At 39.3% G+C, this 23,157-nt stretch overlaps 1 protein-coding gene across 1 annotated transcript in view; it reads right to left on the reverse strand.

The window, feature by feature from the left end:
• tbck (TBC1 domain containing kinase) overlaps positions 1 to 23,157 on the reverse strand; it is an 84,299-nt gene that overhangs the window by 37,142 nt on the left and 24,000 nt on the right. Inside the window, exons 12-20 of the mRNA XM_053621981.1 lie at positions 22,133 to 22,232; positions 22,001 to 22,050; positions 21,127 to 21,256; positions 20,688 to 20,786; positions 17,834 to 17,896; positions 15,973 to 16,099; positions 15,213 to 15,263; positions 14,979 to 15,062; positions 13,911 to 13,996 (exon numbers count right to left, since the gene is read on the reverse strand). Coding sequence (XP_053477956.1) covers positions 13,911 to 13,996; positions 14,979 to 15,062; positions 15,213 to 15,263; positions 15,973 to 16,099; positions 17,834 to 17,896; positions 20,688 to 20,786; positions 21,127 to 21,256; positions 22,001 to 22,050; positions 22,133 to 22,232 — 790 coding nt within the window. The remainder of the gene's footprint in view (positions 1 to 13,910; positions 13,997 to 14,978; positions 15,063 to 15,212; positions 15,264 to 15,972; positions 16,100 to 17,833; positions 17,897 to 20,687; positions 20,787 to 21,126; positions 21,257 to 22,000; positions 22,051 to 22,132; positions 22,233 to 23,157) is intronic.

The raw sequence follows: 23,157 nt of genomic DNA on the forward strand, positions 1-23,157 counted from the left end.
ATACGAGCACTTTAGGTGTTTAAAAAAAAATCCCCTCCATATGGTACCATTTTCCAGTTAAGTAAAACATTGTATCTTTGAATTCTAATAAATTACAAGTGAATACAATTTTTTTATTTATTAAAAAACTGCAAAGCTTTTAGTGCTGTGTTTATAGCAGCTTATAAACTGTGTCCGGTTGAACATTAGCTAGCTACATGTACAATCCGTTAAGAATGCTCGTTTGGGTGTAAATGGTCGATTGCTCAACAACTAAGAGTACTCATCAGCAATGACAACAACACCGACTACTAGAGATTGATCGATAGTGGATTTTACAGATACCGATAATGAAGTTGGGCAGTACCTACCTGCCGATAACCGATTAATCAACCAGCAGTGTTTAAAATTGATACTGAATGAAAACATAACACTCAAAGTAAAATACTGCTAAACTTTATTACAAAAATAAACAGTACTGACTGTACCATGAAAATGTACTGTACTTTTTTTTTTAAAGCTGCAGTATGGCACTTTTTTTGTTAAAAAATGAACAAAAATCAATCATTGAGCAAGTACATAAAAAAAAAAATCAGTGTTCAAAACTGTCTTCTTACCTCGATTCGCAACGGTAAGCTTATAATAATGATTTAAAATTTGAGCTGTCGGGTCGGAGTTCGTGGGAAATTTCAGTTTGAGGTCACGTCCGTAAACAGAAAGAAGAAGAGACGGATGCTATATCGCGTGTGTGGGGGCTGAGGATGGTGGAGTGTTGCTTAGAATTTAAATCGCTTTTAATCTGGATAGTTCTAAACGCAATCATTGTTGACAGCTGGGGAATTAGCTGTTGTCAAAACAAAGAAGGCTCGAACTGCAGAGAGCCTGCAGTCAAAAAGGGAACGCGACAGAGCCCATGCTAAAACGAGAATAAATATCGGTATGGCATTTGAGAGGTGGCGACAACTCAGAGTTCTGAAGGGATTGAAGACTGATGGCTTTTTTCCTGCTGAACAGTTAAGACATTTCAGTGGCTCAATGGGTAGCTATTTAACATTCGCCCACTTGTTCACTTGATTCTGCTAGGTATTGAGTTTCCTATGTTGTTTTTTGTTTGTTTGTTTTGCTATGGTCAGTGTGGTAAATTTTCTGCTAGCTATGAGACAGAGCAATTTACCTCGACTCCAAGTAAACCGTATTCGCTGCCACCTCTGGTGTCAAGTATTGGAGCTAATATACAACACATATGGATACTTATGGAGTGTTGCCAACTCTCACGAGACAAATAAGCAACTGCAGCTTCAAAACAAGCCCAATATTATTACAGCCTGTTACGGCATCAATGTAAACAGACTCAATGAGCCTGCAACATATTAAATGGAAACCACTCACAGTTTGAAAAGCAAAAACAGGCAACTCTGATAAGTATACATCAAACTACCACCTGCGCAGAGGAGCAGTGCCGAAGCCCAACCCAGGAAAAAAAAAAATAGCTCCAAACATAACTTGCCATTTAGGTTTCAAACAAAGATGGTGATAGAGAGGCAAAAGTTCAGCACTGCAGCTTTAAATGAAATAAGTAAGTAAATAAATTATATATATAAAGTAAATAAAAGATATACATCCAAAATTAATAAAAAAAACACTTCAAATAACACAACAAAATTTGTCAGTGATAGTTTAAATTTGGCCTCTAGAGGCTGCTCTTGTACTATGTACTCTTTTGCTTTGTATTTTTTCATTTGTAAGTCACTTTGGATAAAAGCGTCTGCTAAATGAATAAATGTAGATGTAAATGTATTTAATGACAGCGGTCCTTTCTCCCACAACGGACGCAACCGGGAAACAATATCGGTGTGGATTTTTGCTGATAACCCATAGTTCCAGTCAACCTCTAACAACAATAACAACAAGAAGCAATTTTTTAAAATTGTATTAGCTGTAATGCATCATCTCCCTAAATTACAAACTTAACTGGATGAGCCACCACTGCAGCTCACACTACAGGGGTCAGCTATAAAACAAGATGTTTAAATATATAGAAGTCACACTAGTGGTTGAGTAATTAAGAATTTATCACTTCAGTGCTTTGGCAATACTGTAAGTGCTGTACGAGTCCTGCCAATAAATTGAATTGAACCGGACTCTCACTTGAACGTGTCTGCTCAATAAATATACATTGCTTAAACAATGTAGATATCTGGGAATACTTCCAGACTTGGTATAGAAGCAGGTAGAATTAAACAGAACACACAAAAATCTTTTTTTCCTAAATCTCCTTATGCAAGGGACTCAATCCTATGTTAATCCTCCAGGCAAAACAGTTCCTCCTCCCACTCTTAGCTACAAACCCAGACCCATAAAAGAGCAAACACTGTTCGGCAGCCCTATCGTGCAGAGATAAAGAATCATTGTACCATATACTACAGTATATTACACTTTCATTGTATACTTCCATTTAAAAAAAAGAACCACTGTAGAACCCACACTCGTAAGCATACTCTAAAGTATTCACGATGTGTCTTTTTAAGACAATCCACACTAGAGGCGCAAATCGATCCTTGGTGACTTGCATACGTATAAATATTTGTAATTAATAAGTGATCCTCTTATTTTGGAATGAAACAGTGAAGTGAGCTGCTTGAAGACCACGCCCCTTAACCCAGCACTGTTCTGGACTTTTGAGTCCAACATTTGCTGCTTCCACTTCTTCTAAGTTCTCATTAATATGACATCATACGTTGAGCAGTTTTAGGCACTAACAGCAAATCCTGAAGAATCCCTAATCCTTATTTTTAAGACTGTTGAAATGTTTTCGGGTACAGTCCATCTAAAGTCCATCTTTTGAGTGATGACCTCTATGTATTCGCATTGCAAAATCACAATAAAAAAAAATACAAATTTTTACTTACTTTTAACTACAATGCTCATCTTTTTGCCATGGTACACAACAAATTTTGCTTATATAGCTGTTTATGCAAACCTCAGTATCTTGGCTCTGGCTGGTACTAGCTCCTTGGAACAAAAACTGATCTCTAGAGCACATTACATGCTTCAATGTTGCCAATATCAAACCTAATAACATTTTAGACCTCACTGACAAGCATAATCCAATTCAATTCAATTCAATTTTATTTGTATAGTGCTTTTAACAATGGGCATTGTCTCGAAGCAGCTTTACAGAAACATAAACACAGGATACAGATTTTAAGTGTGTGAATTTATCCCTATCGAGCGAGCCGGTGGTGACGGTGGCGAGGAAAAAACGTCCTAAGATGTTAAGAGGAAGAAACCTTGAGAGGAACCGGACTCAGAAGGGAACCCGTCCTCATGTGGGTAACACCGGATAGTGTGAAAGTAAAAGAAAGTTCATTATGGTTTAATATGAAGCATAAGCTATTGTGTGTCAATCATAAACAAAATTACTGGTAAATACTGTTCATTTTTATTATCCGTCATGCTTATATTACATCTGTTCATTTCTCAAAAACTTTTCCTCAGTTTTCTACTAGCCCTAGCTCTTTAACCAGTGGGATCTCAAACTTAAAATGCTACTATATAGCAGAATGCTACTATAGAGGACTTATTTCAGTGAAAATTTCAGGCTCGTATCTGGTCCCCTACCAGAGATATTCAACCAGAAAGTGAGGGGAATTTTGAAAAATTGCACTTTCTAGCCCCCATAAAAAAAACAAGAGATGTCTCAAACTTGAAATGTTCTGCATGCACAATATACTTACCCAGTATAAAAATTAAGACTGAGACGTGATCCCTTCCCATTGTAAATTGAACTGTGAGCAATCTTGAGCTTTACATTTGGACTTAAGTTCAAAGTCTAAGGAACAAGAATGTGCAAATGTTTATGTATTTACCAGGTACATACATGTAATGTGCTCTAGAATTCAGCATTTGTTCCAAGGAGCTACAACCATCCTGAGCCGAGATATTGAGGTTTCCATAAACGGTTGAATAACCAAACTTTGTTGTGCGCCATGACACAAAGATGGCCTTCATACTTAAACTAAGTAAAATAATAATAAAGAAAAATGGTGGTTTTGCAATGACAATACATAGAGGTAATCACTCAAAAAAAAAAAAAAAAAAAAAAAATTCCGGAAAATTAAAAATGACCAAGCAACCTGTATTGGACCACTGGAGATGGAATGACCTTTCTCGTATTAGATGCCATTCTAACTGCACTAGCAATCCCCCTGTGATCTCAGCACAGCAGATAAACACTACCTTCTAATGGGAATAAAGAACACTAAACACGTCACAAATTTTTCACTATTTACTGTGTTTCAGGGTGGACATTTCCTTTAAGTGGTCTGTGACGTGAACCGACGTCAGGACGTCAAACAGAGAACGAATAAACAAGGAAAAGCAACGGTGACCGCGAGAGGCTCAGATGCGACTCTTTAAAAAAAAATTATTTATTTTTTTTAAAAGAAAAGAAAAAAAAAAAACAACGGTTCAGTTTTGTTTTGGGAGCCCACACCCACTGCACAGCATAGATTCAAAGCGAGCATCTTCGTGCCAGTTTTGATTATAGCGTCTAAGATAAGAGGAAACGTCTGAAATGCCATGCTGGTGACCTACATAGTGCAACAGACTTTTAGAGAATGTAGAAACCTTAAGGGTTCACTGGTTGTCCCACTGGAGGAAACTGGGTGCACTCATGTGTGTTACCGTCTAGCTCTTCCTGTTAGTTCTGCTGTCACAGCTAGAAATCAAAGCGTTCTGACTTACACTCTTTTTAAACCAATGTAGGATGAACACATACCTAATAATCTAATAATCTCTCTCAGTCGAGCTATACATGTACTCATGCTGCCTGATATGATGCTAACGCCAGAGCTTGGCACACTTCCACTGTTGTTACTCTTCTCAGTTTCCAGATCTGCCTGATTCAGCCTGTATGCACTTGTGAGTCACTTTCTACTGCTATGGACAGTCCCACATGGATACTGTAAGAAATTACAGACTGCCTCTAAGCAGATTCCACTCCAAGGTAGGTGTTAGAACAAGCTCATCCGCCAAAAAGGCTTAATCATCACAGGGACAATTCATCTCAGTCTCAGCAATATATGGATGACACCACCTGAAGTGACATTCAATCAGTTGAATCGTGAACCATCCCTGAACAAAGAGGTACGTGACTGTAATTATCATTCAGAAAGACATCTTTCTAGACAATCGTATCACTCCACCATTTCAGTGGTCATATCTCTAACATCAATAATGTAAGAGTGGAAAGTGATCACTTTAATTGTTTACATTCCGAGCGAGACTTCATTTAAATTACGGGTGGGGAAAAACTGGTTTGAAAAAACAGTATAAAAAGCCTGAGCTGGTATTGTTTGAGGTTCACTTTGACTCCAATTAACCCGAAGTGTACTTCATGTACTGCTACCCTGCAATAAAGGTATTCTTCATTGTGATCTTCGATGTCCCCATCACTTACAATACTCTAAAGATCTGTCTCACCTTTGCTTCAGTGGATAATCTCACCTGGATACTGTTAACACAATGTACCAAAGAGCTGCTGCTGTAATGATAAAGACCATCCTCTGCTCATCCCAACACTCCCATTCACAATCGTCTCATACTTAGGCCTGACACGATAATTACGTTAACGACTTATCGTACGATATATGGACATGACCGCAGTCATTTTTGCTGACCTTTATGTCGCCCGTTGTATTTACATAAGAATGAACGTCATCAACGTTTTAGCCATTCGCACTGCTTCTGTCCTCTTGTCTGCTCAAATCAAATTAAAAGTCGAACTTGCAATATTCCTTGAATAAGATCAAAATGCACATACGAATGCAACATGTGCGTTCGAATTTAAGATTAAATTAAAACATACTGTTGACAAAAAACGACGCAAGATATTACCAATGCACTAACAATGTTTTTTTGAGTAATTTCAAATATACCAGTCGTAGTCAATAATGTCGGGGATCGAGCCGCTTGAGCTGTGTGAGCTGAAGCTGAACAGTGAATGAACACCGGGAAACTGAAGCGCTTTACTAGCGGGTTAATTAACTCACCAAAATGCATCCTATACATATATGAGATTAAACACAACATAAACGTAATATTACAACTTACTTCTGCACAAAAGGACGCGAATGCACAAGTGAACTTAAGTAAGTAAGTAGGTGAGCTTAAGTAAGGCGCTAGGTAGAACGGGTAAGTCACGTTGTGAATACGCTCTTTCCATAACAACGTGAACAATGAATGAGTAAAGCGTAAACAATTCCCAATGTCGTATTACAATAATGTACTCATTGTAACGTTATTATTTCAGGAGATCCGGTTTTCACATGTTTTTGCTGATACATGTTTAAGTTAATATATAAAATGTGTGAATATTTGGGTTTAATTTTTGCATTTTTTCTGTCAACTAAAACGCTGTTATCTCATATCCGATGCAATTTTAGTCAGAGTCAGACATGACGAAACATAGACTAAATTTAAAGGATATTTTCTTCAGAAGACCAATATATTGTCCAACAAAAAAGTAGTTATCGTGACAGGCTTACTTATATTGATAAATGGCACACGTATATTGCGCTTTTATCCAAAGCGCTTTACACTGGTTCTCAGTCACCCATTCACACACACACTCACACACCAATGGTAGCAGAGCTGCCATGCAAGGCGCTAACTTGCCATCGGGAGCAACTTGGGGTTCAGTGTCTTGCCCAAGGACACTTCGGTATGTGGAGTCACGTGGGCCGGGAATCGAACCGCCAACCCTACGATTAGTGGACAACCTGCTCTACCACCTGATCCACAGCCGCCCCACCGGCGGCTATATATATATTGAACATCCTTTCAAAACTCTTACTCTGACTGTACTCTTTTACACCTGTATACCCTAATGATTTATAATCCAATTATCCAGTATCACCTAGAAGAGGGCGGGATCATTCAGTCCGGTTCCTCCAAGGTCTCTTCTTCATGCCGTCTCAGGTCAGAGTTATTCCTGCCACGGTACGCTTAAACACAGATGCATAAAGCAGCGACTGCCTCTTACCTTTTGTTCATGGACTGAATTCTACTTAAATTATAATTCGCTAGGACTAAACACATCTGCTAAATAAATGCAAATGTTAAGCCAAGCATATAATATACCTGTGCATGTGTGCATTTATCATCTGGATTGATTCAGCTTGTATTACTCAGTGATTATATATGAGCCTTTGAGAGATTCAAGGTAAATTACACAAATTACATCATATTGCTATTATCATTAGAGAACTCTCAGAGTCGTAGATGAAGAGGGTGAAATATGCGCATCATATTGCAGCTCACTGCACACGTGATTGAGCGTTCCTCCAGAGTCTCGGTGTGTCGCAACACTTTCTGAACTATTAAGAAGTTAAAGACGTTAACGCAAACAAAAACAAGCCACCAGTTTATGTTGGCCGTCACAACAGCATGGGAAAACCAATTTCACAGGGAGCATTAGGACGAACCTAGCCAAAACTCAATGCTTTGTGAAACAATATTGTTCTTCCACAATCAGCCAAGATAGATTTGTGCTTTTAGTGAAACGGTGATTCAAAGCGATAAGGTCAAATATTACCCAGGCAAGAAAAATAAAACTGTAATTCTTTGAAAACGACATGGTTTTTGCGACTCTACTCAAGGATGACAATCTGTACAAAGAACAAGACAAATGGCTCAGAAATGGCAAAAAAAATCCATCAAATGCTACAAGATTAATTAACATTCATAAACTCCATCAGTAAATTCGCCAGCACATTTCATCCTTGTACAGCAGGCGCCTGGCTTCTTATCGCATTCGTGACAATGGTAGCTGCTCAGAGACTGAAGAGGACATCAGCTCAATGTTAATTGTTGCTATTCATCTTTTATTCGGCTTCTCGTGCCGCTCCTGGGATTTCACGGAGGATGGACAAGGCTGGAGGGTCATGGATCTTTTTCCTCTCTTTGATAGAAAAGAGCCTGGGAAGAGATTCTGGGATTTTTCTCCCGCAGGAGAAAGTATGGAGGCAACAGATTTGTCGGTGTGGCACAGATCGAGTTGGCTAAAGAGGTGCAAACACTGAAAAGCTGAAAGAACAGGATACAGACAGAGATAAAACTAGAAAGCTCCTGAAAAACCAGTCAGATATAAAAACGGACAGAGTTTCCACACTAGTCCTTAAATGACTATCGCCTCAGAGATTTCCCAAAAACAGTTTATACCCAAGACTCGCCACTGTTTCAGTGGATAATCTCACCTGGATTCTGTAGATTTATAATCATGAACTGCCGCTACGATGCTCATACTAAACATCCTTTCATGATTGTACTGTTTGCCATTATAGGACACTATATGGCCAAAAGTTTCTGGACACCTGCCATCACACTCACATTTTCTTAGTGACATCCCATTCCAGATTTAGTCTGCGTTTGCTGTTATAATAAGCTCCACTCTTCTGCGAAGGCTTTCCACTAGATTTCAGAGCGTGGCTGTGGGGATTTGTGATCATTCAGCTACAAGAGCACTAGTGAGGTCAGGCACTGATGTTGGGTGAGGAGGCCTGGGGTGCAGTCAGTGTTCCAGTTCTTCCCAAAGGCATTCAAAGGGGTTAAGGTCAGGGCTATGTGCAGATCACTCAAGTTCTTCCATATCAACCTGTGTCTTCATGGACCTCACTGTGTGCACAGGTGCACTGTCATACTGGAACAGGTTTGGGCCCCTTAGCTCCAGTGAAGGGAAACTGTAATACTCATTTATGTAATAAATGAGGGCGGCTGTGGCTCAGGTGGTAGAGCACGTTGTCCACTAATTATAGGGTTGGTGGTTCGATTCCCGGCCCACATGACTCCACATGCCGAAGTGTCCTTGGGCAAGACACTGAACCCCAAGTTGCTCCTGATGGCAAGTTAGCACCTTGTATGGCAGCTCTGCTACCATTGGTGTGTGAGTGTGTGTGTGAATGGGTGAATGAGACACAGTGTAAAGCGCTTTGTAAAAAAGCACTATATAAGTGCAGACCATTTACCATTAATACGACAGCATACAAAGACATTGTACACAATTGTGTGCTTAACAGTTTGAAGAAGAACCATATATGGGTGTGACAGTCAGGTGTCCACACACATTTGCCCACATAGTGTATATACTTTTAGAAAAGTCATGATCTATATCACTATTCAGTGTCACCAAGAAGAGAAAAGGATTGGTTCTCTTTTGAGTCTGGTTCGTCTCAAAGTATTCTCCGGATGAGGAGCTCAACAATCCAGGAGAACCTTGAAGTAAAGCTGCTGCTCTTCCAAAATCAAGACTAGGCAGTCGAGATGTTTTGGACCTTGTCGGCTGTATGAGGAACGTCACCCTGGAGCAGACCCAGAACCCACTGAAGAGATCTCACAGGTGGCTTGGGAATGTCTCAGGTTCCCCCAAGAGGAGCTAGAACTCGTGGCCTTGGATAGAGAAGTGTGGACTGACATTCTTAATTTGTCGCCACCATAACCCCAACCAGGAAATGTAGCCCCTCAAGACAAAAAGGGAGTATGGGCTTGATTAAGCTGTTAAATTAAATAAACTTGATAATGTTTATTACACCTCATGATATAATAAATGGCCTTTTACGATAAACAGCCTTTATACCTGTTGAACGTACTGTATGATACGCAGACTTATCGAATAGAGAACCTCAGATCAAACTATATGATAGAATGCCTGATCATTACACCCCTTACGTTTACATACAGGTTTCTGTATAGCTGATTTGCTGATTTGAAGTGCTATACAAATAAAGCTAAATTGAATTGGCATTAAGACGCTGTCAATGCATACTGCAATCAAACATCAACTTTTTACTCAAGTGATGAAAAACACAATTATTTAGAAAGAAGGACTCTCTAAAATCAAGTGAAAGGATCTAATATATATCCAAATCTAGGACATCTTGACCTTTAACAGCCTCTTATGTTCTCATATCATGCTAAGATGGCCTACTTTGAATAATAGAAGTGTGGTACTCTGGGAGAACCCTTCACATTGTGAAATTCTGACATTTTCTGCTGTATATAGTTCTAAAACCTAGAGACTTTGCTGAATTCAAATGTTTCTTTCTCTCTTTTGCATGCATCTCAGATATACGTAAAAGCATGTCAGCATTTGGTGAAATATATTCACAAGCTGATATTTAATATACAGATAAGCCAAAACATTATGACCACCTGCCTAATATGCTGTTGATCCTCCACATGCTGCCAAAACAGCTCTGACCCACCGAGGTATGGATTCTACAAGACCTATGAAGATGCCCAGTGGTATCTGCCGCCATGACATTAGCAGCAGATGCTTTGGGCTTGTTCCAGCACATCCCTCAAATACTTCAGCAGACTGAGATTTAAGGAATTTGGAGGTCAAGGCAATACCTTGAATACTTCATGTTCCTCAAACCATTCCAAAACAATGTGTGAAGTGTGGCAGGGCGCATTATCCTGCGGAAAAGAGGCCACTGCCATGTGGGAATACCATGAAGTGGTGTACCTGGTCCGCAACAATGTTTAAGTAGGTGGAACATGTCAAATTGACGTCCATGCAACCGGCCAGACCCAGGGTTTCCCAGCAGAACACTGCGAAGCGCATCACACTTCCTCTATCGGCTTGTCTTTTTCCCATAGTGCATCCTTGTGCCATCACGTCCCCAGGTAAATGGTGTACACGTACCTGACAGAAAAAGCAACTCATCTGACCATGTAACCTTCTTCCATTGCTCCAAGATCCAGTTTTGATGCTTGCGTCCATTGTAGGTGCTTTCAATGGTGGACAGGGGTTAGAATGGGCACTCTGGCTGGTCAGCGGCTATACAGCCCTATAAGCAGCATTTTATACATTTTTTCTGACACATTCCTCCCATAAATATCATAAAAAATCGCACAATAGCCCTTCTGTCAAATTGATCTGACCATTGTCAAAGTCACTCAGTTCTTCACATCTGGTCATTTTCCCCCTCATCCAACATGTCAATTCTGAGAACTGACTGTTTGCTTACCCTCTAGCACATGCCAGACCTAGACAAATGCTGTTGTTATGAGAGAACCAATGCCTATCTGTGCTTCTGCAATGCTTCATTTGTGAGTGGTCAGAATTTTTTGCTTCATCATCCTACCGTATATTAGAGAGACATGTAATAAAAACAGCAGGTAGTGATGGAGCCTTGTATGGGTGTAAAAGTGCTTGGGACATGAATGATGACGAGGGGGAAAAAAAAAAAAAAAAAACCTTGCGTGAGTGATGAAACACCAGGCCAATTTGCATCTAATACGTTTTGAGTTGTCTGTAACGACCGCATCCCTCTGAAGAGATGCATTTAAAACCAACCCAGCTTTGTACACACTTAAGGCAACCATGGAATGATGAATGCTTTGGAAGTATTATTAAATTTAGAAATTCACCATCATCCATTTTTCACTATACCTAATAGAAAAAAAAAAGAAATAGGAAAGAAAAAAAAAAAAGAGCTGTATCCCTGCAGGTTTATTAAACTGTCCATATTATGACAGATATGTCAGTGTTAAGTCTGTATAACTGCTCACTTTATAATGGCTTTTGTATAAATACAGTATATATAAATTAATTCATGATACAATAATTTGATCATATTACTGTCATGCAAACATCCCAGCTTCACAGGAAAGGAAATCTGATACAACCTTGCATGCGCCTGAGACACTTTATTACAGATGCCAGCTTGAGAAACAAAATCTGAAAAAGTGATTTTGTGGATCAGGTTATGCCTCGAGCTATTAGATAAATGATTTTTGAACAAACTACACTCTTAAAAAGTGGTGGGGACAAAATGGCGAATATCAAAAATGGGTCCCCGATGTCCATAGCAAAACTATGGTGCCTCACAGCTCCAGGGTCCCTGATTCGATCCTGAATTTAAGGTACTACCTGTTCTCCTTAAGGTTCTCTGATTTCCTCCTACTGTCTAAAAACCTGGCAATGCTAAATTGCTGATAGGTGAATGTGGGTGTGTGTAATATCTTGTGTCGTATGTGTTCCGGATCCACCAGGCCACTGATCAGGATTAAACGCTTACTGGCTTCATTCATTTATTAGGCCATGTTGTTCATTTGTGGATAACTGAGTCAGCTGGATTGGGACACGTGGTGGGGGACACCCTGGAAGGGGTGCTAACCCATCATGGGGCACAATCACACACCATGGAGAATTTAGAGATGCCAATCAGCCTACAATATATGTCTTTGGACTGGGGGAGGAAACCGGAGTACCAGTAACCCCCAAAGCACGAGGAGAACAAATTCTGCACAAGGGGCGGAGGCAGGACTCGAACCCCCAACCCTGGAGGTGTAAGGCAAACATGCTAACCACTAAGCCATGGCCCCTATGATGCCTCCCATAAAAATAAAAATAAAAACTTCACCACTTTGTTCAAAAATGTATTTATTATTAGTCTTAGATTAGATTAAATCAGACTTAGATTACATCCCTGTGTGTTAGCTGTTACTATAGAGGCAATATCATATTAGAACAACTCATGCGGTTATACAAAAATAATGCACGCCTTCTGTCCAATCAGATTTGAGAATCCGACTGCACTCTAGCATAAAGATAATTAATCAACACACTCCGACCAATCAGAATCCAGAATTACAAAGCATGGTTATGAATCATGACTTCTCAACTGGCAGACGTCATCTTATCCTCTTGTATTTGTTACACAATGTACGAAGGATGCGACCGTGATCCTGTATATACTCCCTAAATGTTTATATCTGGGTGAATTTGCAAGGCAGGCAGCTAATGTATTTTTTTTAAATATTAACATTTCAATTTTCCCCAAGTGTCTCATTTGCTAGTCACTGTTCGCTGCAATGACATTACCGTCTGAATGCTTTGCCAAACAAAGAATTAGTCCTAATCTTGTTTCAAAGCACACTTACAAGCAGAAGCGAGCCAACGCGGTGGTAAACCAATGAATAAAAGAAGTCCATTGTAATCAGTGTTGTCTAGGCAGCTCATTCAGACCAACAGAGCTCCGTCTTTGAATGAGGATTCTTTATTCATTTGGCTAAATACAAACACATCTCCTGACAACGCTGTCTTTTACGAGGCTCCAGCCAAAGGCTGATGATTTCAAGACGGTCAGAAATCTAACAGATATACAGAAACTCTGGAATGTGCCTACATGGAAATTAAGATTAAAGTGAGCAAGCATGACTTTCTGACTTGTACGCTACTTAAACACGTCATTCATTCATTCATTCATTCATTCATCTTCAGTAAGCCCTTTATCCTGGTCAAAGATTTAGTGGATCTGGATGCTCTCCCGGGAACACTATGTGGGAGGTGGGAATACACTCCAGTGGATCACAGGGCACCATGGATACGCATTCACACACTTTAGATCATTACATACTTATGAGAATGTTTTTCAGAGGTGAGAGGAGACCGGAGAACCCAGATGAAACCCACTCAGACATGGCAAGAACATTTGAAACGCCACACAGGTGGAAACCCGAGCTCAGGATAGAATGCGGGGACTCTGGAGCTGTGACGTGGCTATGTGACCCGCTACCCACTTTTACACACATCCTAACACAACGCAACACAACACAGACCCTCCTCAGTGTGATTCTGAAGACATGAAATCTAGAGAATCCAATCTAACACTTATTGTGTGTGTGCACACTCATTCTGGTGATAAGGAAAATCTGTCTGAAATCTCAGCTGAAAACACACTACATTTATGTGTGTGTGTGTGTTGCTTCAATGGCAGAAATGAAAGCAGGACTAATTGCAAAGTTCAGTTAATGTCCCCATATATGAAGCTCTCCTGCACTCGATCCATTCGGTGCTCGTCTCATGTCAGACAGGTCAAGCACAGAGCTCCATTAAATCGTTCATAAAAATGGTCAACACTTACGTCTGGTATGAATCCGATCTCGTTGAGGTGGTTGCTGAGTTCAGGGTCGTGGAAGGCTATCATCTGAGAGAAAACAGTCAGGTACTCTGAACGAGGGAGAGACATGAGAACGACAAGTTTGGACTGAGCAAGAGCACTGACTTTTTTTTGACACCCCATTTTTTGTCTTATGATGATGCATACAATTACCTAGAAACTAAAAAGAAAAGAACTTAGAAAGGTAACCTCTGAGAACCTGATACTGCAGATGCTCGTACTTGTGCTTCAACACTGAATTATTAACAGTTTTTGAACATTTTCTAGATAAGATTCATAAATCAAAGGAAACACAAGAAAAATAAAAATAAAAAAGGTGTGTGTGTGTGTGGGGGGGGGGGGGGGGGTTGGGTGTGGATAAGTTTACATGCACAAAATGATCTCATAATGCAACTCCTTTACATTAAAGTCAAGTGCAAAAGATTGCAATCCCCATGGGTTTCCTGCTGAAAAATTAAAAATGCGCCTTTATTTGCTACCATTTATTTTTGCACCAAAACCTAAAAAAACATCCCTCAAAAACTAAAAACGAAATGTGACATCACCACAGTGGCATCACCAAGACCAGGATGTCCCTCCAAAATTTACAAAAGGACAAGACAAAAACTTACCAGGGAGGCTTCCAGGAGCCGTATAGCAACAAAAAAGAAGCTGCAGGAATATCTGAGAAGTACTGATTACTCTCTGCATGTGGCAACAATCTCACATGTCTGGGCTCTGGGGTAAGGTGGCTAGACGGAAGCCCTTTCTCACAAAAAATATCCAAGCTCGGCTAAATCATCCATTGGTCTGATGAGACCAATTCCAAAAAGTATAATAATTTCATAATTCCAAAAGGTATGTTTGGTGCAAAAAAAAAAAAAGAAAGAAAGCTCATCACCAAAAGAACATCGTGCCTACGGTGAAGCATGGTGGTGGCAGCATCGTGCTTTAGAGCTGCTTTTCTTCAGCCAGAACAGGGGCTTTTATCAAGGTGGAAGTGGAGGGAAATCACGAATAGCTACTAATACCAGTTTAGCGCAAAACACTCACCCTGTATGACGTGCGAGTTGTCCTTCAGAAAGAAGTTGTAGAGATATTTGGGGATGAAGGCGGACATGCAGGCATATGCGAGTGCTAAAAGAAACGAATGGCAGTGATTAGTCATTAAAATGAGGGAATGCACTGAAATTTAGATTGTATATCGAATGAAAGAACACATTAAAGAGGTAAGCGCCTGTCTGAGCTGTAAGAATTGTTTGGGTCTTTTTTTTAAATGACCCTTACCCTCGTTGTTGAAGTTCAGGTACAGAAACGGGGCACAAAGTGAATCCAAACCTGTAGAAGAATGTTTAAAAGTCATGAACATGCAACATCTATCAATGTGTGCCAGTCACATTAGAAGAAAACTCCACCCTGAGACACATTAAATACGTTACATTGAAACAACACATTTGTGGTGTATTCAGGGATTCTTTTACTAAATTGTAGGTTGGTTCATTATTCTTTTGAGAAGGTAGCGGTGTCTGGCGCTCTGATGTCACAGGAGAACACTGCTTTTGCAGTTACAAAGATGTTTAATAGGAGAAAAAAAATCACCGATCTCAAACAAACAAGTGCTAGCTGTTAGCTGTGAAAAACAGCAAAGGTGTCTTTTCTGATCTATTTGAGCAGAGTGTACAGATGTGAAGGTGAGAGAGCCGGAGAGACTAAAGTGTTAAAACGCCGCTACATTACTCTCTTTAGGTAGAGATAAAGTGAGGACTTTATCTAATGTAGGAAACCGTGAAAATAAACCAACATGCCAATGAAAGATGTCAATCAAACAGTAAATCTTTTCCACAAGTGAAGATCACATATTCATTATAAATATTATATTATAGCTGAAAGCCGTTCAGGACGAGTTATATATATTTTTTCTTTAAGTGAACAAAATGCCCGGTGCTCCTTTATTCGTTAATAAGAGCTGCAACCTCAAAATATCGTCCTGCGAAACGTGAGAGCCACCTAATGGTGTAAAAAAAGAACTACACCACCGGATACTCACCCTGCCAGTACACGAGGTCAGGATGTGACACAACCCAGGCCTTCAGAACTCTCCGGAACTTGATGTGACCCTGGGGCGAGGAGAGCAGCTCGTCGTACTGATGACAGCGTGGGATGTCCACTTCGATCTAAAGGAGGGAGAAAAAAAAAAAAATTTTACCTCGAAGAAACCATTCATGACATTCTAGACTCATTATCCTGATTCTGATTGGTCAGAGCTTGATTAATGTTTTATATAAGCTATACAACCCTGACAGTTGTTCCAACTATATTTCAAATCATAGATAGATAGATAGATAGATACTTTATTGATCCTGAGGAAAATTAGTGATACATTACATTGACAGTAAAAGTCTAACATTTACAGTTAATTATAAATACTTTATGGAAGCACAGTGCAGGAGAAAAAAGCTTTATGTGAGTAAGTTTTAGTTTCATATTAATGCGCGCGTTTCTATAGTAACAACTCATTCACGTGGACTTGTACAGCGGAGGCACCACATAATCAAAGATTAATAATGAACGGTTAAAGAATGCGCTGTTATTTGATCTTTTCATACATACACACACACACACACATATATATATATATATATATATATATATATATATATATATATATATATATATATATATATGATGAAGTGTTTTTAACATTTATGGAAGGAGTCTCCAGTGTCAGCTTTGGATTTGGGTTTGGGATTTCCCGGTTTCTCGGACACATGACAAGCTTTGATTTTTGTGTCAAGGAAGAGAGAAAAGACAGGCTGGTGAGGTAACAACTGTTTATAGCTGTTGTAACATGTTGTGAACATGTTGCCTGTATGTTCCACAACATCTTATGTAACAATAAATGGATAAGAAGTACAGCGTGTCTTTCTTTAATAAATAAAAATTGTAACTGTGGGAAAATTGCATTAGGATGAGAGGAATAAAACACTTTCAGACATGCTAATAGAGGAAAATAACCAATTTCAGGGCTGCATCACACCACCTTATCGCTGATTATTCCCATAACAGCACATCCCCATGGTTTTATTCCTAACATACTTGTCATGTATATCAGAGAATGAATCTGAACTACGGTTCCCAGCAGCCACTGCACCTCACTGCATCACAGTCACATGAGGAGCACCTATGTATATACACCTATGTGTATATAGCCACAGTCTGCACTGCACTCCTTGTCTTACGTTTGTCTTTATTTGCCGTTGTCTATGTTGCTGTGTTTATGGTCTTTGTTTCACGGTTATTCTTTGCCTTATTGTTTTGCTGCCTATTATAGTTTTTGTTTTGCTATTAATTAAAGTTCTAATCCGCACTTGCTTCCGTCTCCGCTTTGAAATCGTGACAATACTGTACCTAGGACAAATGCCTTTCATACCTTTCAAGACTGAGGAAACGTGACACCTTTTTTTAAAATTATTATTACAGAATTATAAACACGCATCATTTAAACACTTACTTCACTTCCTGATACTCTAAAGTCCAACCTGAACATCATCATCTATGTGTCTATATTATAAGTGATACTCATTATTTTGTCTTAAAGAATGCAACCTTTGCAAACAACTATAAATAATCTAGTATTCATGATAAAGATTCTTTTCAACCTGCCAATAAGCATCAGTTTAAATGTAGACAAAACTCTGTTCAAGACTATGAACTTTCTTTCTACAGCAACAGACAGGTATTCAATGTCTGAAAGTGTTTAGAAAGAACCTCAGGTCTCCTCTCACTAAATACTGTAAATAATTGAACAGCCCTATGAATAATACAAGGAGCCAATAACCTTCAGTCATTCAAGTGACAGCTGAAGACCAACAACAGCAGCAGAAAATCAATACAAATCACAACAATACCTGTCGGTCTGTGGGGATGGGCGTGTCCTTATCGATGGATTCATACTTTGCCTGGATGTCCCCCTGCAATATGAATATAAACACACGTATCTGAATCACTGTAGCTGTAAAACATAGGCCTGGAAAAGAATGGACAAATAAATAAACCAAATAACATTTCAGACAAGAAGTGCACACTGAATATGAAAATTTAATAAAGTCTCACATTTAAATGTGCAACAATTTATACCACTCCATCCATCTATCCAGCTATCCATCTGTCAATCTGTCTGTGCATCTACCCATCAATCCATCTATGCATCATTCCATCATCTATAGTATCTATCCATCCGTCCATCCATCCAACTATCCTTCTATCATCCTACCCATCAATTGATCTATCCATTCATCATCTACAGTATATTTTCATCTACCCAGATCTATCTATCTGTCTATTCATCCATCCATCTATCTATATATCCATCCATCCACTCATGCATCTATCCATTCAATATATCCATCCTTCAATCCACCTTTTCATCCCTCTGTCATTTATCCTTCCATCCATCTACCCATCGATTCATCCATCTATAAATCCACCCATGCATCTATCGATTCAATACATCCTTCCATCCATCTACCCATCGATTCATCCATCCAGCCATCCATCACTCTATCGGTCTATCTATCTATCCATCCATCTATCCATACACCCATGCATCTATCCATTCAATATCCTTCCATCCATCTACCCATCGATTCATCCATCTATCCATCCATCCATAACTCTATCTATATATCTATCTATCTTTCTATCTATCTATCTATCCATCTATCATCCATCCATGCATCTATCCATTCAATATATTCTTCCATCCATCTACCCATCTACCCATCGATTCATCCATCACTCTATCTATCTATCCACCCATGCGTCTATCCATTCAATATATTCTTCCATCCATCTACACATCGATTCATCCATCCATCCATCGCTCTATCTATCTATCTATCTATCCACCCATACATCTATCCATTCAATATATCCTTCCTTCCTCCCTTTCATCCCTGTCATTTATACATCCATCCATCTACCCATCGATCCATCTATCTGTCCATCCCTCTATCATACATACAGTACAGTATTTATTCATCTACCCATCTATCTATCTATATATCCATCCAGCCATCCATCCTGATGGCACATGATCCACTGAGTTTTTCTAGCTTTAGTGCTTCACGTTGATATTATCAGCTAAAGCGCCAGCACTGACTGTAGCTCTTAAAGCACACACTAAGCTCACTGTGTATACAACTCTCTATACACTCCGCTTCACACAGTCTTCACACAGAAAGCCTCCACATTTCTTTTCGGCCTTTTGGATTAATGAAACTCAATCACCAGGAAATTACCTCCAAAAGCCTACTGGCTTTTAGCAACACAGCATAGTGCTTTAATGGGCATTTATCAAGTCAAGGTCAAGTACAATTGAGTTAACCTGCAGTTCCCTTTATGACCCAATCAAAGATCATGAAATCTGTACACTCTGCACTAAGGATGCAGTCAACACCCAGGTAAGTCCTTGTAGTAAAAAAGACAGCATGTCCTTAGCACTACAAGTGCCAATCATTACACAGAATGAACACTTAGGCCCTGATTTAATAATAACAGGCACTAATTTGCATGTGAGATGGGATAACCAAATAAAGGGCATGCTGTTTGTGATTTACAAATAATAACTGCATAAATTATGTTGCATGCAACATCAAGGGAGAAACTCTTTGTAAATGAGATTTGTGTGTGTGCTAACTGTTTTCAAAATAAAATCCCAAAAGAGCCAAACTCAGATATAACACTGATTGAAGGCAACGAAATATGTCCAAAGAAATAGGTCCAAAAATACGATATGAATGCAAAACATGAGTATAGACAAGGGTGTATGTTCTGTTCATATGGTACTTGTTAATTAAAATGCTTTCACATGTTCTTTGGCAAATATCTAATACAAAGCATTGTAAAGCCATCACTGTAAGAAACATTCCTATCATTTTGAGATACTTAGGCATAATCCTTATACATTTTCAGTCCATAAAGACTAATACCTAACCCTAACCCTAACCCTTCGGCTAGCTTCCGCAAAAATTTTACCTGCTTTATTAACCTGTGCATTACTGAGGTGTCGTACACGAACGAGTCGACTCACGTGAATGAGCCTTCATTTAAAATAAACGCTTTGATGCTTTGTTACTGTGAAAGTTTAGTGTGTTTGACTATCAGCCGTAGCATGACGTCTGCACTGCAGCTTGTTGAAGATGTACTTTATGTATATTAGGCAAATCGATCAGTTATCAGGATACATGGAAATGAATCTTCTTCATTAAGCTCAGACACAGCAGAACAATAGCAATGACGTATTCAAATGCATTGCTATTTTGTTAATCAGAAGGTAGAGTAAAATCTCCTGAAGCAATTTCAGCCATAGATCGGCAAACAAAAACATTCACGAACGTAATATCCCAAAAGAATGGCAGTGAGCTGTTCGGAAGCCGAAAGAGTCGAATCTTATCGGTGAGTTGAATGAACTGATTCGCAGAAAGAAAAAAGAAAAAGTCCTCATCACTATTGCTCACTTAATCAACGTTCCACATTGCGGGTGCTAAATTCATTCATTTCCATAGACACTGCCTTGTATTTTGTACTTTTAAGTAGAAACGCTGCAAATCATGGAGAGGTGTAGGACAGAAATGAATCATTTGACATTTACAAACTGACCAACCTCTTCCTTGGTGCTGTTTACTAAAATGTCCTTTTCCCCCACAAATGATTATTTAAATACTAGGCAGCATGACAAAAGAATTGAAGTTTTCTACTCACCTCGACTCCCAGTAAAGCAGCCCAGGCCAGTCCTCGGAGAAGAGGAGGAATATCCACCCTGGCTTCCTTCCACACCTGGTTCTTTTTGTATGGATACGCCTGAGGAATGTATATTCATAACACTTACAGCAATGTAACACACTGTAGAACTCAAGTTCAGCAGACAGAGTGTACAGAACTGCTGCAGAGTGTGTGTGTGTGTGTGTGTGTGTGTGTGTGTGTGTGTGTGTAGAAAGAGAACATTATTATTATTATTATTATTATTATTAACACCGATGCATTAAATCAGAATACAGTTTCCTGATGTTTTATGAAAATCGCTTCTGAATTAATTCGAATAAGATCACAGCACAGTGTGTCTTCATTAGTGCACTTGTTTGTGTACATATGTATGAGTGTGTATGTGTGTGTGTGTGTGTGTGTGTGTGTGTGTGTGTACCTTGAGGAGTCTGTCGAACAGGACGATGCGTGTAAGCTGGTACTCGGTGTCTCTCTCTCGGATAATGAGAGGAAGGCTGACGGCGGCTGAGAGCTCGTTACTGCTGATGGACTGAGGCAGACAGGTCTGTCTACACAACACGAACATATGTTTTCATTTTATTATTATATTCATTATTATTATATGTAATATAAAATCTTTATTATCTGCCATTTAGTTCTGTTTGGTTATTACTGATATATCTTTATGTGTGCTCTGGGCTGTTTATCTGCTTTAACAGTGCATTCTTTAGGAATAGGAATGCCTGCCTGTCTGTCTGTCTGCCTGCCTGCCTGCCTGCCTGCCTGTCTGTCTGTCTGCCTGCCTGTCTGTCTGTCTGTCTGCCTGCCTGCCTGCCTGCCTGCCTGCCTGTCTGTCTGTCTGTCTGTCTTTCCCTCTACCCACTTCTGTTTATCCATCTACCTTTCATAGTCTGTCTGTCTATCAAACTATGTCTTTCTGTTATCTATTTAGTTGTCTGTCTGTCTGTCCATTATCTATATGTTAATCCATCAGACTGTCAGTCCATGTGTCTCTTTATCCATTATGCATTTGTCCATCTAGCTCTCAGTCTGTCTGTAACATTCAGTCTGTTTAATCCAGCGATCAGTCTGTCTCTCTGACTAATCATTCATCCGTTCACCCATCTATCTGTCTGCCTGTCTGTTTACTTGTCCATCTTTCTGTCTGTCCACTGCATTTATCTGCCCGTCTATCTATCCACCTTTCTCTCGGTCTGGCTGTCGCACTAATTACTGGGGTCACTGCGCTCTCAGTACAGGAAGAAGATTTGGTTCATGTCTGAGTTCAGCAGAAAAGAAAAGCAGGTTCTTACTCGTCCTCCAGCAGTGGGTAATACGCCTCTCCTGCTACATCCTTCAGCCTCTGAGACACAAATCAGGAGATGTCTCAGCACATTCACTTAACCAGTCTAAATGAACTCTCTCTCGCTCTCACACACACTCACATTTTTGAGCTGACCCAGCGAGAGTGTCACAGTGGTGTCATCCAGCAGGAAACTTCGGTCTCTGCCCTGGCCAAATGTCTCTCCATCTTCTACAATAAAACTGCAAACCAGAAGAGAAGTGTGTGTGTGTGTGTGTGTGTGTGTGTGTGTATGTGTGTGTGTGAGAGATTAAAAGAAGAACGGCTGAGCTAGCAATAGAGCTAACACTATTATAACTGCTAGAACACTTCCTCTTATCTGTAATGGCATTAAAAGTTCCACAACTTTTTCACAATTTAACTGCAGTGCAGAATTATTGGCATCCTTTAGGCAAACTGATATATTAAAGGACTACAGCATAAAAGCAGCAATTTTATTTAACTGCGCACTCAATTGTTCAAAATTGTTCTTCCGAGAAAAGAATGCTTGCAAAAGTATTGGAACCCTTCCAAGCAATGTATGCTTGAAGCCTTACTGCATGTATAACAGAAAAAAAGGTCAAAGGCGACAAAGTTTATGGAGACTGAAACAATAATTTTAGTTTAATTTAATAATTTTAATTAAAAACAATAGTTTTTAATATAATATAATATAATATTATATAACATATAGATCATTTTCTAGGTTACAATTTGTTTGCATTTACTTATTGATTCTTTATTCTTTCATTTGCATTTTTGAAAAAAGTTCTCATGACAATGATTTACTTTTTTTTTGGTTAGATTCCATTTTGCTCTCCATTTCTGTCAGTAGAGATGTAAATACTATTGTGTGCATTCTTAGTGTTTATGTAATCATTTTTGCTCATTCCAGTAAATGGTGTCTATATGTAAGGGATAATAAAACTGGGTAGAAATTATGCCAAGTTTAACTACATAAATCTTATTTCGTTAAACCTTAAGTTGCATTGAAATTTGGTCCAGGACAAAGTTCTAGCACTGTAGCTGCAGTCAAAATGACTGAACACAGTCTAGTGACTGCGTGTATGTATGTGTGTGTGTGCGCGTGTGTGTGTGTGTGTGTGTGTGTGTGTGTGTGTGTGTGTG

This window comes from Ictalurus furcatus, chromosome 3, assembly GCF_023375685.1.
Source record: "Ictalurus furcatus strain D&B chromosome 3, Billie_1.0, whole genome shotgun sequence".
NCBI lineage: Eukaryota > Metazoa > Chordata > Actinopteri > Siluriformes > Ictaluridae > Ictalurus > Ictalurus furcatus.